We start from the raw sequence: 19,136 nt of genomic DNA on the forward strand, positions 1-19,136 counted from the left end.
ATTCATGAGAGAATTGTTAGTCAATTTAAAAGAGCATTTCTCAATGCAAAAGTTTAGGTTTTTCAAAATCTACAGTACATAATATTGTGAAAAGATTCAGGGAATTCTGAGACATCTCAGTGCATAAAGGGCGAGGTCAGAAACCACTGTTGAATGTGTGTGACCTTCAAAACCTCAGGCAGCACTGCCTGAGAAACCATCATGCTAATGTGACAAATATAGCCACATGGGCTCAGGAGTACTTCGGGAAACCGTTGTCACTGAACACGGTACACCACTGCACCCAGAAATGCAACCTGAAACTGTATTACGCGAGGAGGAAGCCATTCATCAACTCTATGCAGAAACGCCACCGATTTCTCTGTGCCCAAACTCATCTTGGATGGACCGAAAGGCAGTGGAAACATGTGCTGTGGTCAGATGAGTCAACATTTCAGTTTGTTTTTGGGAAAGCCGGATGTCGACAGGTGATGTAACTCAACGATAATAATGCCTCTGTCCCAACTTTTTTTGTGTGTTGCAGGCATCAAATTCTAACTTCGTTTATATTTACAAAATACAGTTAAGTTGGTGGGCGGCACGGTGGTGTAGTGGTTAGCGCTGTCGCCTCACAGCAAAAAGGTCCGGGTTCGAGCCCCGTGGCTGGCGAGGGCCTTTCTGTGCGGAGTTTGCATGTTCTCCCCGTGTCCGCATGGGTTTCCTCCGGGTGCTCCGGTTTCCCCCACAGTCCAAAGACATGCAGGTTAGGTTAACTGGTGACTCTAAATTGACAGTAGGTGTGAATGTGAGTGTGAATGGTTGTCTGTGTCTATGTGTCAGCCCTGTGATGACCTGGCGACTTGTCCAGGGTGAACCCCGCCTTTCACCCGTAGTCAGCTGGGATAGGCTCCAGCTTGCCTCTGACCCTGTAGAACAGGATAAAGCGGCTAGAGATAATGAGATGAGATGAGATGAGTTAAGTTGATCAGTAAAACTGTTGAAAATCTTTGTACTTTTGTCAGTTAAATAAGGGTTCACATGAATTAACAAATCAATGATTTTTGTTTTAATTGCATTTTGGAAAATATCCCAACTTATATATGCCATCACTATGAGAAACACTGTGTGTGTGTTTTAGGTGTGATCCTCTACATCCTGTTAGTTGGTTATCCTCCGTTTTGGGATGAAGATCAGCATCGTCTCTATCAGCAGATCAAAGCCGGAGCATATGACGTGTGTGCTCATTAATATTCAACTTGAATGTTACAGTATTAAGGTCATGATCCTCATAAAACTGTGATGATGTTTAAACAGTGCAACAACAGAACAGTTGTGTATGATCTGCCTGAGTAATGTGCTCTCACACTGAGCTGGTTCTGTCTCTCGTCAGTGACACTGTAGTCTGCAGCTCTCACTGACTCACCACAGCAATTTTTACATGGCTGTGTTCCACTTTTCAATGGTATGCTACACAGCCAATTGCATGTGCCCCCGAACATCAACACCCTCATCATCACTACAACACCCGCACGACAACCCACTCACCATTACAACACCCTCACACTCACAACAACACGTGCACCATCATGACAACACCCTCACCACAACACACTCACCCTCACTACAACACCGTCACACTCACTACAACATCTTCACTACAGCAACCTCACCCTCACGACAACACGCTCACTACAACACATTCACCCTTAGTAAAACACCCTCAATACAACACGCTGACCCTCATTACAACACCCTCACCACAACACCCTCACGCTCACCCTCACAAAAACACCCTCATGACAACACGCTCACCCTCACAAAAACACCCTCACAACAACACGCTCATGACAACACCCTCACCCTCACTACAGCAACCGCACAACAACTCACTCACCAATACAACACCCTCACAACAACATATGCATCGTCACTACAACACCCTCACCATCACTACAAAACGCTCAGTACAACACCCTCACTACAACACCCTCACCCTCACTACAACACACTCACTACAACACTGTCACACTCACTACAACACCCTCACTACAATACCCTCACCCTCACTACAACACCCTGACCCTCACTGCAACACCCTCACTACAATACCCTCACCCTCACTACAACACACTCACTACAACACCGTCACACTCACTACAACACCCTCATTACATCACCCTCACTACAATACCCTCACCCTCACTGAAACACCCTCACTACAACACCCTCATCCTCACTGCAACACTCTCACTACAATACCCTCACGACAACACACTCACTACAACACCCTCATTACAACACCCTCACTACAATACCCTCACCCTCACTGAAACACCCTCACTACAATACCCTCACCCTCACTGCAACACCCTCACTACAATACCCTCACCCTCACTACAACACACTCACTACAACACCATCACACTCACTACAACACTCTCATTACAACACCCTCACTACAATACCCTCACGACAACACACTCACTACAACACCCTCATTACAACACCCTCACTACAATACCCTCACCCTCACTGAAACACCCTCACTACAATACCCTCACCCTCACTGCAACACCCTCACTACAATACCCTCACCCTCACTGCAACACCCTCACTACAATACCCTCACTCTCACTGCAACACCCTCACTACAATACCCTCACTCTCACTGCAACACCCTCACTACAATACCCTCACACTCACAACACACTCACTACAATACCCTCACCCTCACTGCAACACCCTCACTACAATACCTTCACCCTCACGACAACACACTCACTACAACACCCTCATTACAACACCCTCACTACAATACCCTCACCCTCACTGAAACACCCTCACTACAATACCCTCACCCTCACTGCAACACCCTCACTACAATACCCTCACCCTCACTACAACACACTCACTACAACACCATCACACTCACTACAACACTCTCATTACAACACCCTCACTACAATACCCTCACGACAACACACTCACTACAACACCCTCATTACAACACCCTCACTACAATACCCTCACCCTCACTGAAACACCCTCACTACAATACCCTCACCCTCACTGCAACACCCTCACTACAATACCCTCACTCTCACTGCAACACCCTCACTACAATACCCTCACTCTCACTGCAACACCCTCACTACAATACCCTCACACTCACAACACACTCACTACAATACCCTCACCCTCACTGCAACACCCTCACTACAATACCTTCACCCTCACTACAACACACTCACTACAACACCCTCATTACAACACCCTCACTACAGTACCCTCACTGCAACACCCTCACCATCACCATAGCACCCTCACTACAACACCCTCACTACAGTACTCTCACCCTCACTGAAACACCCTCACTACAACACCCTCACCCTCACTGCAACACCCTCACTACAATACCCTCACCCTCACTGCAACACCCTCACTACAATACCCTCACCCTCACTACAACACCCTCACTATAATACCCTAAGCATAACACCTTCACCATAACATCCTCACTACAATACCCTCACCCTCATTACAACAGCCTCACTACAACACCCTCACCCTCACTACAACACCCTCATCCTCACGTCAACGCACTCACTATAACACCCTCCCCTTCAGTACAACACCCTCACTACAACACCCTCCCCTTCAGTACAACACCCTCACTACAACACCTTCACTATAATACCCTCCCATTCAGTACAACACCCTCACTACAACACCCTCCCCTTCAATACAACACCCTCACTACAACACCCTCACTACAACACCCTCCCCTTCAATACAACACCCTCACTACAACACCCTCCCCTTCATTACAACACCCTCACTACAACACCCTCACTATAATACCCTCCCATTCACTACAACACCCTCACTACAACACCCTCACTATAATACCCTCCCATTCAGTACAACACTCTCACTACAACACCCTCACTATAATACCCTCCCATTCAGTACAACACCCAAACTACAACACCCTCCCCTTCAGTACAACACCCTCACTACAATACCCTCACCCTCACTACAATACCCTCACCACAACACCCTCACTACAATATCCTCACCCTCACTACAACACCCTCCCCTTCAGTACAACATCCTCACTACAACACCCTCATCCTTACATCAACACCCTCACTACAACACCCTCCCCTTCAATACAACACCCTCACTACAACACCCTCCCCTTCATTACAACACCCTCACTACAACACCCTCACTATAATACCCTCCCATTCACTACAACACCCTCACTACAACACCCTCACTATAATACCCTCCCATTCAGTACAACACTCTCACTACAACACCCTCACTATAATACCCTCCCATTCACTACAACACCCTCACTACAACACCCTCACTATAATACCCTCCCATTCAGTACAACACCCTCACTACAACACCCTCACTACAACACCCTCACTATAATACCCTCCCATTCAGTACAACACTCTCACTACAACACCCTCACTATAATACCCTCCCATTCACTACAACACCCTCACTACAACACCCTCACTATAATACCCTCCCATTCAGTACAACACTCTCACTACAACACCCTCACTATAATACCCTCCCATTCAGTACAACACCCAAACTACAACACCCTCCCCTTCAGTACAACACCCTCACTACAATACCCTCACCCTCACTACAATACCCTCACCACAACACCCTCACTACAATATCCTCACCCTCACTACAACACCCTCCCCTTCAGTACAACATCCTCACTACAACACCCTCATCCTTACATCAACACCCTCACTACAACACCCTCCCCTTCAGTACAATACCCTCACTATAATACCCTCCCATTCAGTACAACACCCTCACTACAACACCAACACCCTCACTGCAATACCCTCACCCTCACTACAACACCCTCCCCTTCAGTACAACACCCTCACTACAACACCCTCACCCTCACCACAACACCCTCACCATCACTACAATACCCTCACCCTCAATGCAACACCCTCACTACAACACCCTCACTACAACACCATCTCTACAATACCCTCACCCTCAGTACAACACCCTCACTACAATACCGTCACTATAATACCCTCACCCTCATTGCAACAGCCTTAGTACAAAACCCTCACTATAACACCCTCATCCTCACTACAACACCCTCACTACAACACCATCACCCTCATTACAGCACCCTCACCACAACCCCCTCACTACAACACCCTCACGACAATACTCTCTCCCTCATTACAACACCCTCACCCTCCTTCCGAAACCTGAAGTGTTTTAAAACAGAGAGAACCGTGTAAAAGTTCCCCTTTTTTCTTCATCAGTTTTCTTAGATTTAATTTCCACTCTACAGAAACCAGAAAAAAATCCGGACAGGTGTTTAATGACCTGAGAACAGTACCAACAGCCTGTAATTGTAAAACCTGGTTTTAAAAGCACATTGTCCTCATGTCTGTGTCTCTCTGTATCCTGTACCTTAGCAGTGACGATGCAGGAATGTGATTAATGAATTATAATGATTTTAAAAATAATCATGTTTTCATGAATTGATTTTGACAGTCCTATTAAGTATCACTCATTATTGTTCATTATTATTATTATTATTATTATTATTATTATTATTTGATTAATGTGTGTGTGCGTGTAGTTTCCTTCTCCAGAATGGGACACAGTGACTCCTGAAGCGAAAGATCTGATTAATAAAATGCTCACAATAAACCCCAACAAACGCATCACAGCAGCCGAGGCTCTCAAACACCCCTGGATCTGCGTATGTAACACACACACACATGCATGCACACACGCGCATACACAGTGTGTTGTTTTTCTATAGATATTAAGAGTTCAGGATTTTGCTGATGAATCACATTGTCTCTCACAGCAACGCTCCACCGTGGCTTCCATGATGCACCGACAAGAAACTGTGGAGTGTCTGAAGAAGTTTAATGCTAGGAGGAAGCTGAAAGTACACACACACACACACACACACACACACACACACACACACACACACACACACACACACACACACACACACAATCCCATAATTCTGTCACAAAATTGACATTGTTTCCCTAATTCCAGCCATTTGTCATTCCCATAATTCCTCCCTTTCCTGTCACTTCCTTCATCTCAGCATTGCTCATAATTCTCTCCATTTCCCCCATTGCCTTTATTACTGCTATTCCAAACATTCCCATAATTCTTGTCATAGTGATTATCCTCTTCATTTCTATAATTCTCTGTGATTCCCTTTTCTCGTGTCTTCCATTTCTGGAATTCCCTTCACTTGCATACCTTTCATGTGTTCTTCCTGTAATTTACTCTTTCCTCTAGTACTTTAATTCACACCATTCTCTTTGTTCCATTAATTCTTTTTCCCATCGTTCCATCATTCATGACATTTCAGTCATTCCTGTAATTCCCTACAATCTTGGATTCCGATTATTTCTTTCATTCACCTGGTTTCCTTTATTCTCATTGTTCATTTTAATTTTTGCCATCATTATTCTTATTCCTTATTGGAAGCAAAGCACAAAAGCCTCACTCACAACCCGTCGTACATGCTACTATGGGCGGTCTACGGTAAAAAATTTGGCAAAACCGTGCTTGAGACTTGTGCGACACTTGCGTGTGTTCAGTGCCGTAGAAGGTCGCAGACTGGCCGTGGAGACTTTTGGTCCTGCACATGCAAATTCTATGGGTCTTGTGAAAAATCAAGAACGCATACACTACATACGGGACCCGTACTCCTTTTGTACGCCTGAACCAAGTCAGCACCGTGGCTAGTAGGGGCTTTGCGATGACAGTAAGATGCACGAGTGACGCATGGTCATTGTACAAGTGACGTGCCAGAAGTACTATACAAGTACTCCACACTTGCTATTTGTGCGGCCCCCAAGACAGAAGTACATCTCACTTTCTACCTCTATGTGTGGCGTGCACGCAGCGCACGCGACCCACACGCGATACAAGGGGCAAGACTCTGGGTATATATATTGGGGAGGAACCAAGGAACCGATCATGTAATGTGTAGCATTGTAGAAAGGAAGAAGATGGCTGTTGCCATACCGCCGCAACGACTGAGGGAGTTGGATCCTTATAGGCAGATGATAGAAGCTGAGGAGCAGCACGAAGCGATATTGTTCTTCAGCCCAAAGACAGATGCAGAATGCTGCAGACACGCTGGTTTTATACCCACTCCTGGCTTGCGTCATACGCAAGTCATGAGTGATTGTCACGTGCTAATCACGTGCATCACACATGCTTCACAAGTGTGGCCCCAACTCCTAGAGCAGGAAACTGGTAAAATGCAAGTCACACGCACTCCACACTCACTGTACACGCACTGATCATGTGTGTCAGACATACGCTTTCCACAGACTAATGGTGAAATTTTTCCTACGCCTCGAGGTAGTCAGGCGTGCAGCCTGTACTTGACAAGTACTTTGCCCGTACTCCTCCCCCAAACTGTCCACCTTCCCAATATCTCAAAGGTCCAGAGCATTATGTTACCTGCAGACAGTAAGAATCTTATGTCTTTGTCACTTTAGGATTAAAGAATTGTAACGCTCTTTTTCTGCTCAACCAAAGAGCACCATTACACTCAGCAGCGTGTTCAGAATGCTGCTGCTAGAGTCCTGATGTGTAAGAAAAAGAGGGATCACATCACACCAGTAATCTAATCACTCCCTTGTTTACCCATGCCTTTCAGATCTGATTTTTCAATTCAGTTTGATTCAATTTTATTTGTATAGCGCTTTTAACAATGGACATTTTCACAAAGTGGTTTTACAGCAATATATAAATTACATATATAAATTTTAAACATAAGAATTTATAAATATTTCCCTGATGATCAAGCCTGAGGTGATGGTGGTGAGGAAAAACTCCTTCAGACAACACAAGGAAGGAACCTTGAGAGGAGCCAGAGACAAAAGGGAACCCATCCTCATCTGGGTGATAACAGATAGCATGATTATAAATACTGGCGACTTGTCCAGGGTGTACCCCGTCTCTCGCCCATAGTCAACTGGGATAGGCTCCAGCTTGCCTGCAACCCTGCATAGTATAAGCGGTTATGGATAATGGATGAATGGATGGATGATTATAAATAACTCACTTCTATAACTGTGTTCTATAGAGTCACAAAGTACAACTGTGTAACCAGGAAAATCATTATAGTTTTAACATGAAATCTATTTTGTTGAAGTTATCAACTGTTCATTGATGGAGATTTGAATGTAAAACTGTTCATGACAACTGCAGTCCTAAAGTTATCATGGTGGTTATAGTCCTAAACCATTGTAGCAAAACTGTAAGTGTCCAGAGACATCTTCTAAGTACATCTTTAGACTGTCCATCTACGGCCGTCCTCCACAGAAGTGATGTGATGAGACTCCAGCCAGAAGTAGGGCATCAGGATGGATCAGGCAAGTCTGAAGAGCAGAAGAGGTCAGCACCACTGGTGTCTCGGGAGTGAGGTGCAACTAGAGAGAGAGAGAGAGAGATAGAGTATGCCCAGTGTCACCTAATGGTTAAGAACAGTGTACATTTTGCACTGAGTGCAAGCAGGGACTCCGGCAAAACTAACAATGACAGCATAACTAAAAGGGGAGAGCCAGAAAGTAACACAGACATGAAGGAGCCCTGGGACATAAAGCAGCAGCCACTCCACCGTCAACAAACCTGAATGAATGTGTGAGAATTGGGAGAGACAGCATCCATACATCCCAGCTTACCAGAACACTCTATGCCTGAAGACCCTCCAGATCTACTCCTTTACCTAATAAAAAACTATTAACAAAAACTATTAACAACCTAGACTTAAACACTGAGACTGTGTCTGAGTCCCAAACACCACTTGGAAGGCTGTTCCATAACTGTGGGGCTTTGTAAGAAAAGGCTCTGCCCCCTGATGTAGCCTTCACTATATGAGGTACCAACAAATAGCCTGTACCTTTTAATATAAGTAGGTGTGGTGGGTAATAAAGGTCCAGATGTTTGCTCAGGTACTGTGGTGTGAGACCATTTAGTGTTTTATAGGTCAGTAGTCTTCGGTAGTCTATCATTTTCGATGTTGACTGTGTTTTTGGGAGTTTATTTTTGGCAACGCATTTGTGGACTACAAGGCCCACCTTGGATCGACAGTGCCATCCACATTGATTGCATCTGTTTGTAGTTTGGTCTGACATGGTATGTTTGCGACTGTGAGCTTTGCGATACCCTAGCCTCCATTTTCCTTCAATTGCTGGGATTCTCACAGTGCAGCACCATTTATTTCAGTCTAGAGCATCACTGTCCCAAGTGTGGACATTAATTGCCCTGTTCTCCAAATGATGCTTGAGCACATCTTTAGAACGCAGTTTCTGTCCACTACATTGGTTAATAGTAGTATTTTATAATCAGTGTGAAATTTGATTGGGAACCAATGCAGTGTGGATAAGACAGGCGTGATGTGGTCATATCTTCTAGTTCTAGTAAGGACTCTTGCTGCTGCATTTTGAACTAAGTGGAGCTTGTTTATGCACTTATTGGAACATCCAGACTGTAAGGCATTACAATAATCCAACCTAGAGGTAACAAAAGCATGAGCTAGTTTTTCTGCGTCAGGTAGTGGCATTACATTTCTTATCTTAGCAATATTTCTGAGATGGTATAGAGGATACTACCTCATTGATAGAATAGTTTGTAGCAACAATTTATCCATTTTAAAAGTTATGATACCATTAAAATAGGCTTACCTGGATGCAGCCATTTGCACTGAAACCGGATATCCGCCCAAGACGTAACTGGATCACTAGCACACCGTTTACAGTGGTGCTTGAAAGTTTGTGAATCCTTTAGAATTTTCTATATTTCTGCATAAATATGACCTAAAACATCATCAGATTTTCACACAAGTCCTAAAAGCAGATAAAGAGAACCCAGTTAAACAAATGAGACAAAAATATTATACTTGGTCATTTATTTATTGAGGAAAATGATCCAATATTACATATCTGTAAGTGGTAAAAGTATGTAAACCTTTGCTTTCAGTATCTGGTGTGACCCCCTTGTGCAGCATTAACTGCAGCTAAACATTTCCTGTAACTGTTGATCAGTCCTGCACACTGGCTTGGAGGAATTTTAGTCCATTCCTCCCTACAGAACAGCTTCAACTCTGGGATGTTGGATAGTTTCCTCACATGAACTGGTTGCTTCAGGTCCTTCCACAACATTTCAATTGGATTAAGGTCAGGACTTTGACTTGGCCATTCCAAAACATTAACTTTATTCTTCTTTAACCATTCTTTGGTAGAACGACTTGTGTGCTTAGGGTTGTTGTCTTGCTGCATGACCCACCTTCTCTTGAGATTCAGTTCAAGGACAGATGTCCTGACATTTTCCTTTAGAATTCACCGGTATAATTCAGAATTCATTGTTTCATTAATGATGGCAAGCTGTCCTGGCCCAGATGCAGCAAAACAGGCCCAAACCATGATACTACCACCACCATGTTTCACAGATGGGATAAGGTTCTTATGCTGGAATGCAGTGTTTTCCTTTCTCCAAATATAACTGTGGCAGTTCTTATGAATGGGCGGAGCACGGAAGACGGCAGGACAGAGCTCAGGTTGGTAAACCTTTTTATTTTTAACACTTTTCAGTGGACTCTCGTTAATAAACACAGACACGCGCGCACACACAGAACCGGCGTCTGGTTCGGGGGAGAGCTCCCTCTGCTCTCGCTCTCTCTCCTTAAATAGGGCGCGGTCACTGGGGAAGACACACAAACACATTAATTAACCTCAGGTGCAGTGATTCTGCCACTTACCTTCCCTGACTCCACCCTCCGGTCACAGACCGACGCTTGACCATGCCCCCGCTGCCACATACCCCCACCACCTGACTCAGGCCGGGCGGCTGTCCGGCCTGTAGCCGACTTCCCCCCCCCCTTGACAGGAGAGGAAGTCCACCACGACCATCTGCGCCCCCAGCCTGTGGACCACCTTGAAGTTAAAGGCTTGGAGTGCCAGATACAAACGGGTTATCCGCGTGTTGGCATCCTTCATGTGGTGGAGCCACTGGAGGGGCACGTGGTCCGAACAGAGGGTGAAAGGGCATCCCAGCAGGTAGTAACGGAGGGCGAGGACCGCCCACTTGATTGCTAGGCACTCCTTTTCAATGGTGCTGTAGCGCCCCTCATGCACCGACAGCTTTCTACTCATATATAACACTGGGCGGTCCTCCCCCTCCACCTCCTGGGACAAAACAGCCCCCAGCCCTCTGTCCAATGCATCCATCTGTAACAAAAAGGGGAGAGAAAAGTCAGGGGAGTGTAAAAGTGGCCCCCCACACAGTGCAGCCTTTACCTCAGAAAAAGCCCGCTGGCATTGCTCCGTCCACTGGACCGGATCTGGTGCCCCCTTTTTAGTCAGATCAGTCAGCGGGCTGGTGACGTCCGAATAATTAGGTATAAACCTACGATAATAGCCAGCTAGCCCCAGGAACTGTCTCACCCCCTTTTTGGTCTTGGGCCTCGGGCAGGCCACAATTGCTGCTGTCTTGTTAATTTGGGAACGCACCTGCCCGTTGCCCAAGTGGAAGCCCAGATACCGTACTTCCACCCGCCCAATCGCACACTTCTTTGGGTTGGCTGTGAGACCCGCTCGCCTCAGCAACGTAAGGATGGCCCTCAGATGTTGGAGGTGTCTCGGCCAGTCATTGCTATAGATAATGATGTCGTCGAGGTAGGCGGCCGCATAGGTGGCATGGGGGCGGAGGACCCTATCCATCAGTCGCTGAAATGTAGCGGGCACCCCAAACAGCCCAAAAGGAAGTGTGACAAACTGGTGTAAGCCGAATGGTGTGGAGAAGGCCGTTTTTTCTCGGTATAATGGAGTCAAGGGGATCTGCCAATAACCCTTTGTTAAATCCAGTGTCGAGTAAAAGCGAGCCATGCCTAGTCGATCGAGCAACTCATCAATACGAGGCATTGGGTACGCGTCAAATTTAGACACCGCGTTGACTTTTCTATAGTCTACACAGAACCGGCCCAACCCGTCGGCCTTGGGTACCAAGACCACCGGGCTGCTCCAGTCACTGTGGGACTCCTCGACGATGCCCATTTCAAGCATGGCCTCGAGTTCTTCCCGAACCACTTTTTTCTTGTGTTCGGGTAGCCTGTAAGGGCGGCTACGCACTACCAGCCCTGAGGGCATCTCAATGTGGTGCTCTATGAGGTTGAACCGGCCGGGCAGGGGCGAGAACATGTCCGAAAACTCGGTCTGCAACTGGGCAACCACCGTGAGTTGGGTCGGGGAGAGGTGGTCTCCACAGGGGACCGGAGAGGTACGTGATGCCAGTGTTCCCTTTTGAACCTCCGGCCCCAGCTCCGCCTTCTCCGGAACCACCGACACCAACGCCACGGGGACCCACTCGTTCCAGAGTTTGAGCAGATTGAGGTGGTAAATCTGTAGCACCCCACCCCTGTCAATTCGCCTCACCTCATAGTCAACATCCCCGACTCGCCGTGTGACCTCAAAGGGTCCTTGCCACTTGGCAACCAATTTGGAGCTCAATGTGGGCAACAGTACGAGTACTTTATCTCCTGGTGCGAACTCCCTAAGGCACGTACCCTTGTCGTACAGGCGGGTTTGTCGTTCTTGGGCCTGCCGCAAATTCTCCTGGGTTAGGTGGGTGAGTGTGTGGAGTTTTGCGCGCAGGTCAATAACGTATTGGATTTCATTTTTACTTGGTGAAGGTCCCTCCTCCCAATTTTCCCACAGCACATCTAGAATGCCGCGCGGCTTACGCCCATATAACAATTCAAACGGGGAGAACCCCGTGGAGGCTTGGGGGACCTCTCGCACTGCAAACAACAAGGGTTTGAGCCATTTATCCCAATTACGTGCGTCCTCACTTACGAATTTTTTAATTATATTCTTGAGGGTGCGATTGAACCGTTCAACTAAACCGTCCGTTTGTGGGTGATACACGCTGATGTGGATCGGGTTAATACCCAACAACCCATACAGTTCGTTCAGTGTACATGACATAAACGAGGTGCCTTGGTCAGTCAGAATCTCTTTCAGGATTCCAACTTGGGAGATAATGCCGAAGAGCGTTTCCGCAATACTGCGTGCTGAGATATTGCGAAGAGGCACCGCTTCTGGGTATCGCGTTGCATAGTCCACCAGAACTAATATAAAGCGGTACCCTCGTGTTGACCGATCTAATGGCCCTACGAGATCCATCCCAATTCTTTCGAACGGGGTCTCGATTAATGGGAGAGGGCGCAAAGGCGCTTTTGAAACGGCCGCTGGATTTACTAACTGGCATTCGCGGCATGCCGTACACCACCTACGGACATCGCCGCGAATCCCTGGCCAATCGAACTGGGCCATTATTCGGGCTAGTGTTTTATCCTGCCCTAAGTGTCCAGCCATGGGATTAAAGTGAGCCGCCTGGAATACCAATTCCCAGCAGCTCTTCGGAATCAAAAGCTGCGTGACTTGCTCTTTAGTCTGAGTGTCCTGTGTCACTCGGTATAATCTATCCTTCATAATTGCGAAGTAGGGGAAGGATGGGATGGCGTTTGGCTGGAGCGTTTGACCATCGATTACTCTCACTTGGTCAAGTGCATGCTGCAGAGTCTTGTCTTGCAACTCCTCTAATGGAAAATCCGCGAGGGATTCCCCAATAGAGAGAGGAGGAGGCGGCGGCTCCTCACTCTGACGTGGAGATGACGTAGACGGCTCTGTGACACCTGCTCCTGCCAACGCGACACCTGGACCTCCCCCATTAAACTACGGCAGGACCCACTCTTCACTCAATGACTCATTAATTCCCCAAATCCCAGCCAATCCGTCCCCAAAATTATCGAGTGGGTAAGGCGAGGATTAACCGCCACCTTTACTATGAATTTTTCCCCTCGAAAAAGAATGTGGACCGACACTAAAGGGTAGTTGTGAACATCCCCGTGCACACACAACACCTTCACCAATTGTGCTCCCCCCAATGCCTTGTCTTGCACCAGGTTTTGGTGGATTGAGGTCTGATTACAACCAGAATCCACCAGCGCCTGATATGTATCCCTTTGGACACTCACCGGTATGCGATACGCTCCGGCCCGATCAAGGGCGGCTCCTGGCGCGTCGGGGATCCGAACCACCACGCCCACCTCCATTACCGAGCACTGCTGTTGGAGGTGGCCCGGCTCCCCCGCAGTGCCAGCAAACCAGCCCAGGGTTCCTCTCCGCACTGGTGCTCTGGGGCTCACTCACCTGAGGGGGGGAGAGACAGACACAGAAGGGAGAAACGGGAGGGCACCGCGGGTGCAGCGGGCCGGTTGGGGTGGCGCCGGCCCCCGCCTCCGCGGTGGGGGAACGGGGCGAGGATGAGACACAGGAGGAGAGGGAGAGAGAGAGGAGAGAAGAGGTTGCCTGCTGTCCTGCCATCGGGACAGCCGCCAAATGGTCCTCCACCAGCTCGATTGCCTGATCCAGCGACGCCGGGCGGTGGCACTGGACCCACTCTGCAGTTCCGGCTGGTAAGCACACGATGAACTGCTCCAGTACCACCTGGTCGATGATCCCCTTGGCATCGCGGTTGTCAGCCTTCAACCACCACCAGCAGGCGTCCTGGAGTTGCTGGCCAAACGCGAACGGCCGGCCGACTTCCTCCAAGTGCAAAGCGCGGAAGCGCTGCCGTTGTTGCTCGGGGGTGCACCCCATACGCTGGAGGACGGCCCGGTGAAGGTCCGTGTAGGCCAGCCGGCGGTCGGCGGGGAGCTGTAGCGCGGCTAACTGCGCCTCTCCCATTAGCAGGGGGAGGAGGCGTGCCGCGCGCTGTTCCACCGGCCACCCTGAGGTCTCTGCTGCTTGCTCAAAGAGCGTGAGGAAGGCCTCGGGGTCGTCCTGCGGGCCCATCTTCGTGAGGGTGAGGGGGGAAGGGCCCGTGGCGGTGGAGTTGGTGGACCCCGCCGACGCGAGGAGGTGCCGGAATGCCTGTCGATCTTCCTGTTGAGCCAACACCAGGGCCTCGAACCGCTGTTCTTGCTCCTTCCGGAGGGCGACTAGCGCCTGGTGCTGGCTTTGCTGGGCCGTGGCGAGGGCGTGGACCAGGTCGGCGAAAGGGGAGGACTTCATGGGGCTGTTCTGCTTCTGCGCGCCAAGCTTCCCGGGTTCCGGCACCACTGTGGCAGTTCTTATGAATCGGCGGAGCACAGAAGACGGCAGGACAGAGCTCAGGTTGGTAAACTTTTTTATTTTTAACACTTTTCAGTGGACTCTCATTAATAAACACAGACACACACACACACAACCGGCGTCTGGTTCGGGGGAGAGCTCCCTCTGCTCTCGCTCTCTCTCCTTAAATAGGGCGTGGTCACTGGGGAAGACACACAAACACATTAATTAACCTCAGGTGCAGTGATTCTGCCACTTACCTTCCCTGACTTCGCCCTCTGGTCACAGACCAACACTTGACCACACCCCCGCTGCCACAATAACGCTTCTCATTTAAAGCAAAAAGTTCTATTTTGGTCTCATCCGTCCACAAAACATTTTTCCAATAGCCATCTGGCTTGTCCACGTGATCTTTAGCAAACTGCAGATGAGCAGCAATGTTCTTTTTGGAGAGCAGTGGCTTTCTCCTTGCAACCCTGCCATGCACACCATTGTTGTTCAGTGTTCTCCTGATGGTGGACTCATGAACATTAACATTAGCCAATGTGAGAGAGGCTTTCAGTTGCTTAGAAGTTGCCCTGGGGTCCATTGTGACCTCGCCGACTATTACACGCCTTGCTCTTGGAGTGATCTTTGTTGGTCAACCACTCCTGGGGAGGGTAACAATGGTCTTGAATTCCCCCATTTGTATACAATCTGTCTGACTGTGGATTGGTGGAGTCCAAACTCTTTAGAGATGGTTTTGTAAACTTTTCCAGCCTGATGAGCATCAACAACGCTTTTTCTGGGGTCATCAGAAATCTCCTTTGTTTGTGCCATGATACACTTCCACAAATGTGTGTTGTGAAGATCAGACTTTGATAGATCCGTGTTCTTTAAATACAACCCCGATTCCAAAAAAGTTGGGACAAAATACAAATTGTAAATAAAAACAGAATGCAATGATGTGGAAGTTTCAAAATTCCATGTTTTATTCAGAATAGAACATAGATGACATATCAAATGTTTAAACTGAGAAAATGTATCATTTAAAGAGAAAAATTAGGTGATTTTAAATTTCATGACAACAACACATCTTGGGGCGGCATGGTGGTGTAGTGATTAGCGCTGTCGCCTCACAGCAAGAAGGTCTGGGTTCGAGCTCCGTGGCCGGCAAGGGTCTTTCTGTGCGGAGTTTGCATGTTCTCCTCATGTCTGCGTGGGTTTCCTCCGGGTGCTCCGGTTTCCCCCACAGTCCAAAGACATGCAGGTTAGGTTAACTGGTGACTCTAAGGCCGAATCCCATTTCACCCCTTGGACCAACCCCTTGGCCCTTCCCCTCCATTTTGCGCGTTCACGTGAAGGGGTAGGGGTATCCCAATCCCAGTTAACGCAGAGGGGTAGGGGAAGGGGTAGGGCTTCTGTACCCCTCCAAACGGAGAGTTTCCTGGAGCTGACTCTGAATGAAGGGGTTTGAGTGATTTCCCACAATGCCATGCGGATTTCAGCGAGATTTCATGCGGATTTCAGAAAGATGGCGGTTCCCGCGGCGAAAGATTGTCATAAATGTATTTTCTCCATTATTTACGTGTTTTAAGTTGTTATCCAGAGGAAACACGCCGCTTGATTCGCTTTTGAGCTGAGAATGAGCAGCGATTTCTGAAATCCAAGCTGCTGCTAAAAAGCTTTGGGAGTGAGTATTGTTTTCGTTTGCTTGACTGCGTACGTTTTGTTCTGTTATTCTCGCTTTTATTGTTTACATGAGTGTTCTGACACCTCATTCTGTCGGATGTGGTGCACGAAGCGCCAAAGATATCCCATTCAGTGGTGTTAGTTAACAAATCACACCCTGCCAGCAGAGATTTCTGGTTCTGGCTCTGACTGTAGCGGCTGGTCACAGCCAATGACGCATTTGGTCGCGTTTTGCTAACGTAAACGCTGACGGAGGTACGCGATGACGTATGCGATCGTTGAAGGGCTATCCCAATATGTAAGGGTTGAATTTCAAGCCCTATCCCTTGTAGCTCAGTTTCAAGGGGAAGGGCCAAGGGGAAGGGCCAAGGGGAAGGGGGAGGGGTAGGGGTAGAAATTAGAATTGGGATTGGGCCTAAATTGATCGTAGGTGTGAATGTGAGTGTGAATGGTTGTCTGTGTCTATGTGTCAGCCCTGTGATGGCCTGGCGACTTGTCCAGGGTGTACCCCGCCTTTCGCCCGTAGTCAGCTGGGATAGGCTCCAGCTTGCCTGCGACCCTGTAGGACAGGATAAAGCGGCTACAGATAATGAGATGAGACAACACATCTCAAAAAAGTTGGGACAAGGCCATGTTTACCACTGTGAGACATCCCCTTTTCTCTTTACAACAGTCTGTAAATGTCTGGGGACTGAGGAGACAAGTTGCTCAAGTTTAGGGATAGGAATGTTAACCCATTCTTGTCTAATGTAGGATTCTAGTTGCTCAACTGTCTTAGGTCTTTTTTGTCGTATCTTCCGTTTTATGATGCGCCAAATGTTTTCTGTGGGTGAAAGATCTGGACTGCAGCCTGGCCAGTTCAGTACCCGGACCCTTCTTCTACGCAGCCATGATGCTGTAATTGATGCAGTATGTGGTTTGGCATTGTCATGTTGGAAAATGCAAGGTCTTCCCTGAAAGAGACGTCGTCTGGATGGGAGTATATGTTGCTCTAGAACCTGGATATACCTTTCAGCATTAATAGTGTCTTTTCAGATGTGTAAGCTGCCCATGCCACACGCACTAATGCAACCCCATACCATCAGAGATGCAAGCTTCTGAACTGAGCGCTGATAACAACTTGAGTCGTCCTTCTCCTCTTTAGTCCGAATGACACGGCGTCCCTGATTTCCATAAAGAACTTCAAATTTTGATTCGTCTGACCACAGAACAGTTTTCCACTTTGCCACAGTCCATTTTAAATGAGCCTTGGCCCAGAGAAGACATCTGCGCTTCTGGATCATGTTTAGATACGGCTTCTTCTTTGAACTATAGAGTTTTAGCTGGCAACGGCAGATGGCACGGTGAATTGTGTTCACAGATAATGTTCTCTGGAAATATTCCTGAGCCCATTTTGTGATTTCCAATACAGAAGCATGCCTGTATGTGATGCAGTGCCGTCTAAGGGCCCAAAGATCACGGGCACCCAGTATGGTTTTCCGGCCTTGACCCTTGCGCACAGAGATTCTTCTGAATCTTTTGATGATATTATGCACTGTGGATGATGATATGTTCAAACTCTTTGCAATTTTACATTGTCAAACTCCTTTCTGATATTACTCCACTGTTTGTCGGCACAGAATTAGGGGGTTGGTGATCCTCTTCCCATCTTTACTTCTGAGAGCCGCTGCCGCTCCAAGATGCTCTTTTTATACCCAGTCATGTTAATGACCTATTGCCAATTGACCTAATGAGTTGCAATTTGGTCCTCCAGCTGTTCCTTTTTTGTACCTTTAACTTTTCCAGCCTCTTATTGCCCCGTCCCAACTCTTTTGAGATGTGTTGCTGTCATGAATTTTCAAATGAGCCAATATTTGGCATGAAATTTCAAAATGTCTCACTTTTGACATTTGATATGTTGTCTATGTTCTATTGTGAATACAATATCAATTTTTGAGATTTGTAAATTATTGCATTCCGTTTTTATTTACAATTTGTACTTTGTCCCAACTTTTTTGGAATCGGGGTTGTAAAGAGGGTGCCCACTCACACCTGATTGTCATCCCATTGATTGAAAACACCTGACTCTAATTTCACCTTCAAATTAACTGCTAATCCTAGAGGTTCACATACTTTTGCCACTCACAGATATGTAATATTGGATCATTTTCCTCAATAAATAAATGACCAAGTATAATATTTTTTCTCATTTGTTTAACTGGGTTTTCTTTATCTGCTTTTAGGACTTGTGTGAAAATCTGATGATGTTTTAGGTCATATTTATGCAGAAATATAGAAAATTCTAAAGGGTTCACAAACTTTCAAGCACCA

General features: G+C 47.4%; 1 protein-coding gene across 10 annotated transcripts in view; it reads left to right on the forward strand.

The window, feature by feature from the left end:
- The window catches only part of camk2d2 (calcium/calmodulin-dependent protein kinase (CaM kinase) II delta 2), a 58,138-nt gene that overhangs the window by 10,590 nt on the left and 28,412 nt on the right, over positions 1-19,136 (forward strand). For all 10 annotated transcript variants that reach the window (XM_060916812.1, XM_060916813.1, XM_060916816.1 and 7 more), the window contains exons 9-11: positions 1,118-1,212; positions 5,633-5,755; positions 5,867-5,950. In XM_060916812.1, the coding sequence (XP_060772795.1) occupies positions 1,118-1,212; positions 5,633-5,755; positions 5,867-5,950 (302 nt within the window). The remainder of the gene's footprint in view (positions 1-1,117; positions 1,213-5,632; positions 5,756-5,866; positions 5,951-19,136) is intronic.

The sequence above is a fragment of the Neoarius graeffei genome, chromosome 3, assembly GCF_027579695.1.
Source record: "Neoarius graeffei isolate fNeoGra1 chromosome 3, fNeoGra1.pri, whole genome shotgun sequence".
Taxonomy (NCBI): Eukaryota; Metazoa; Chordata; class Actinopteri; order Siluriformes; family Ariidae; genus Neoarius; species Neoarius graeffei.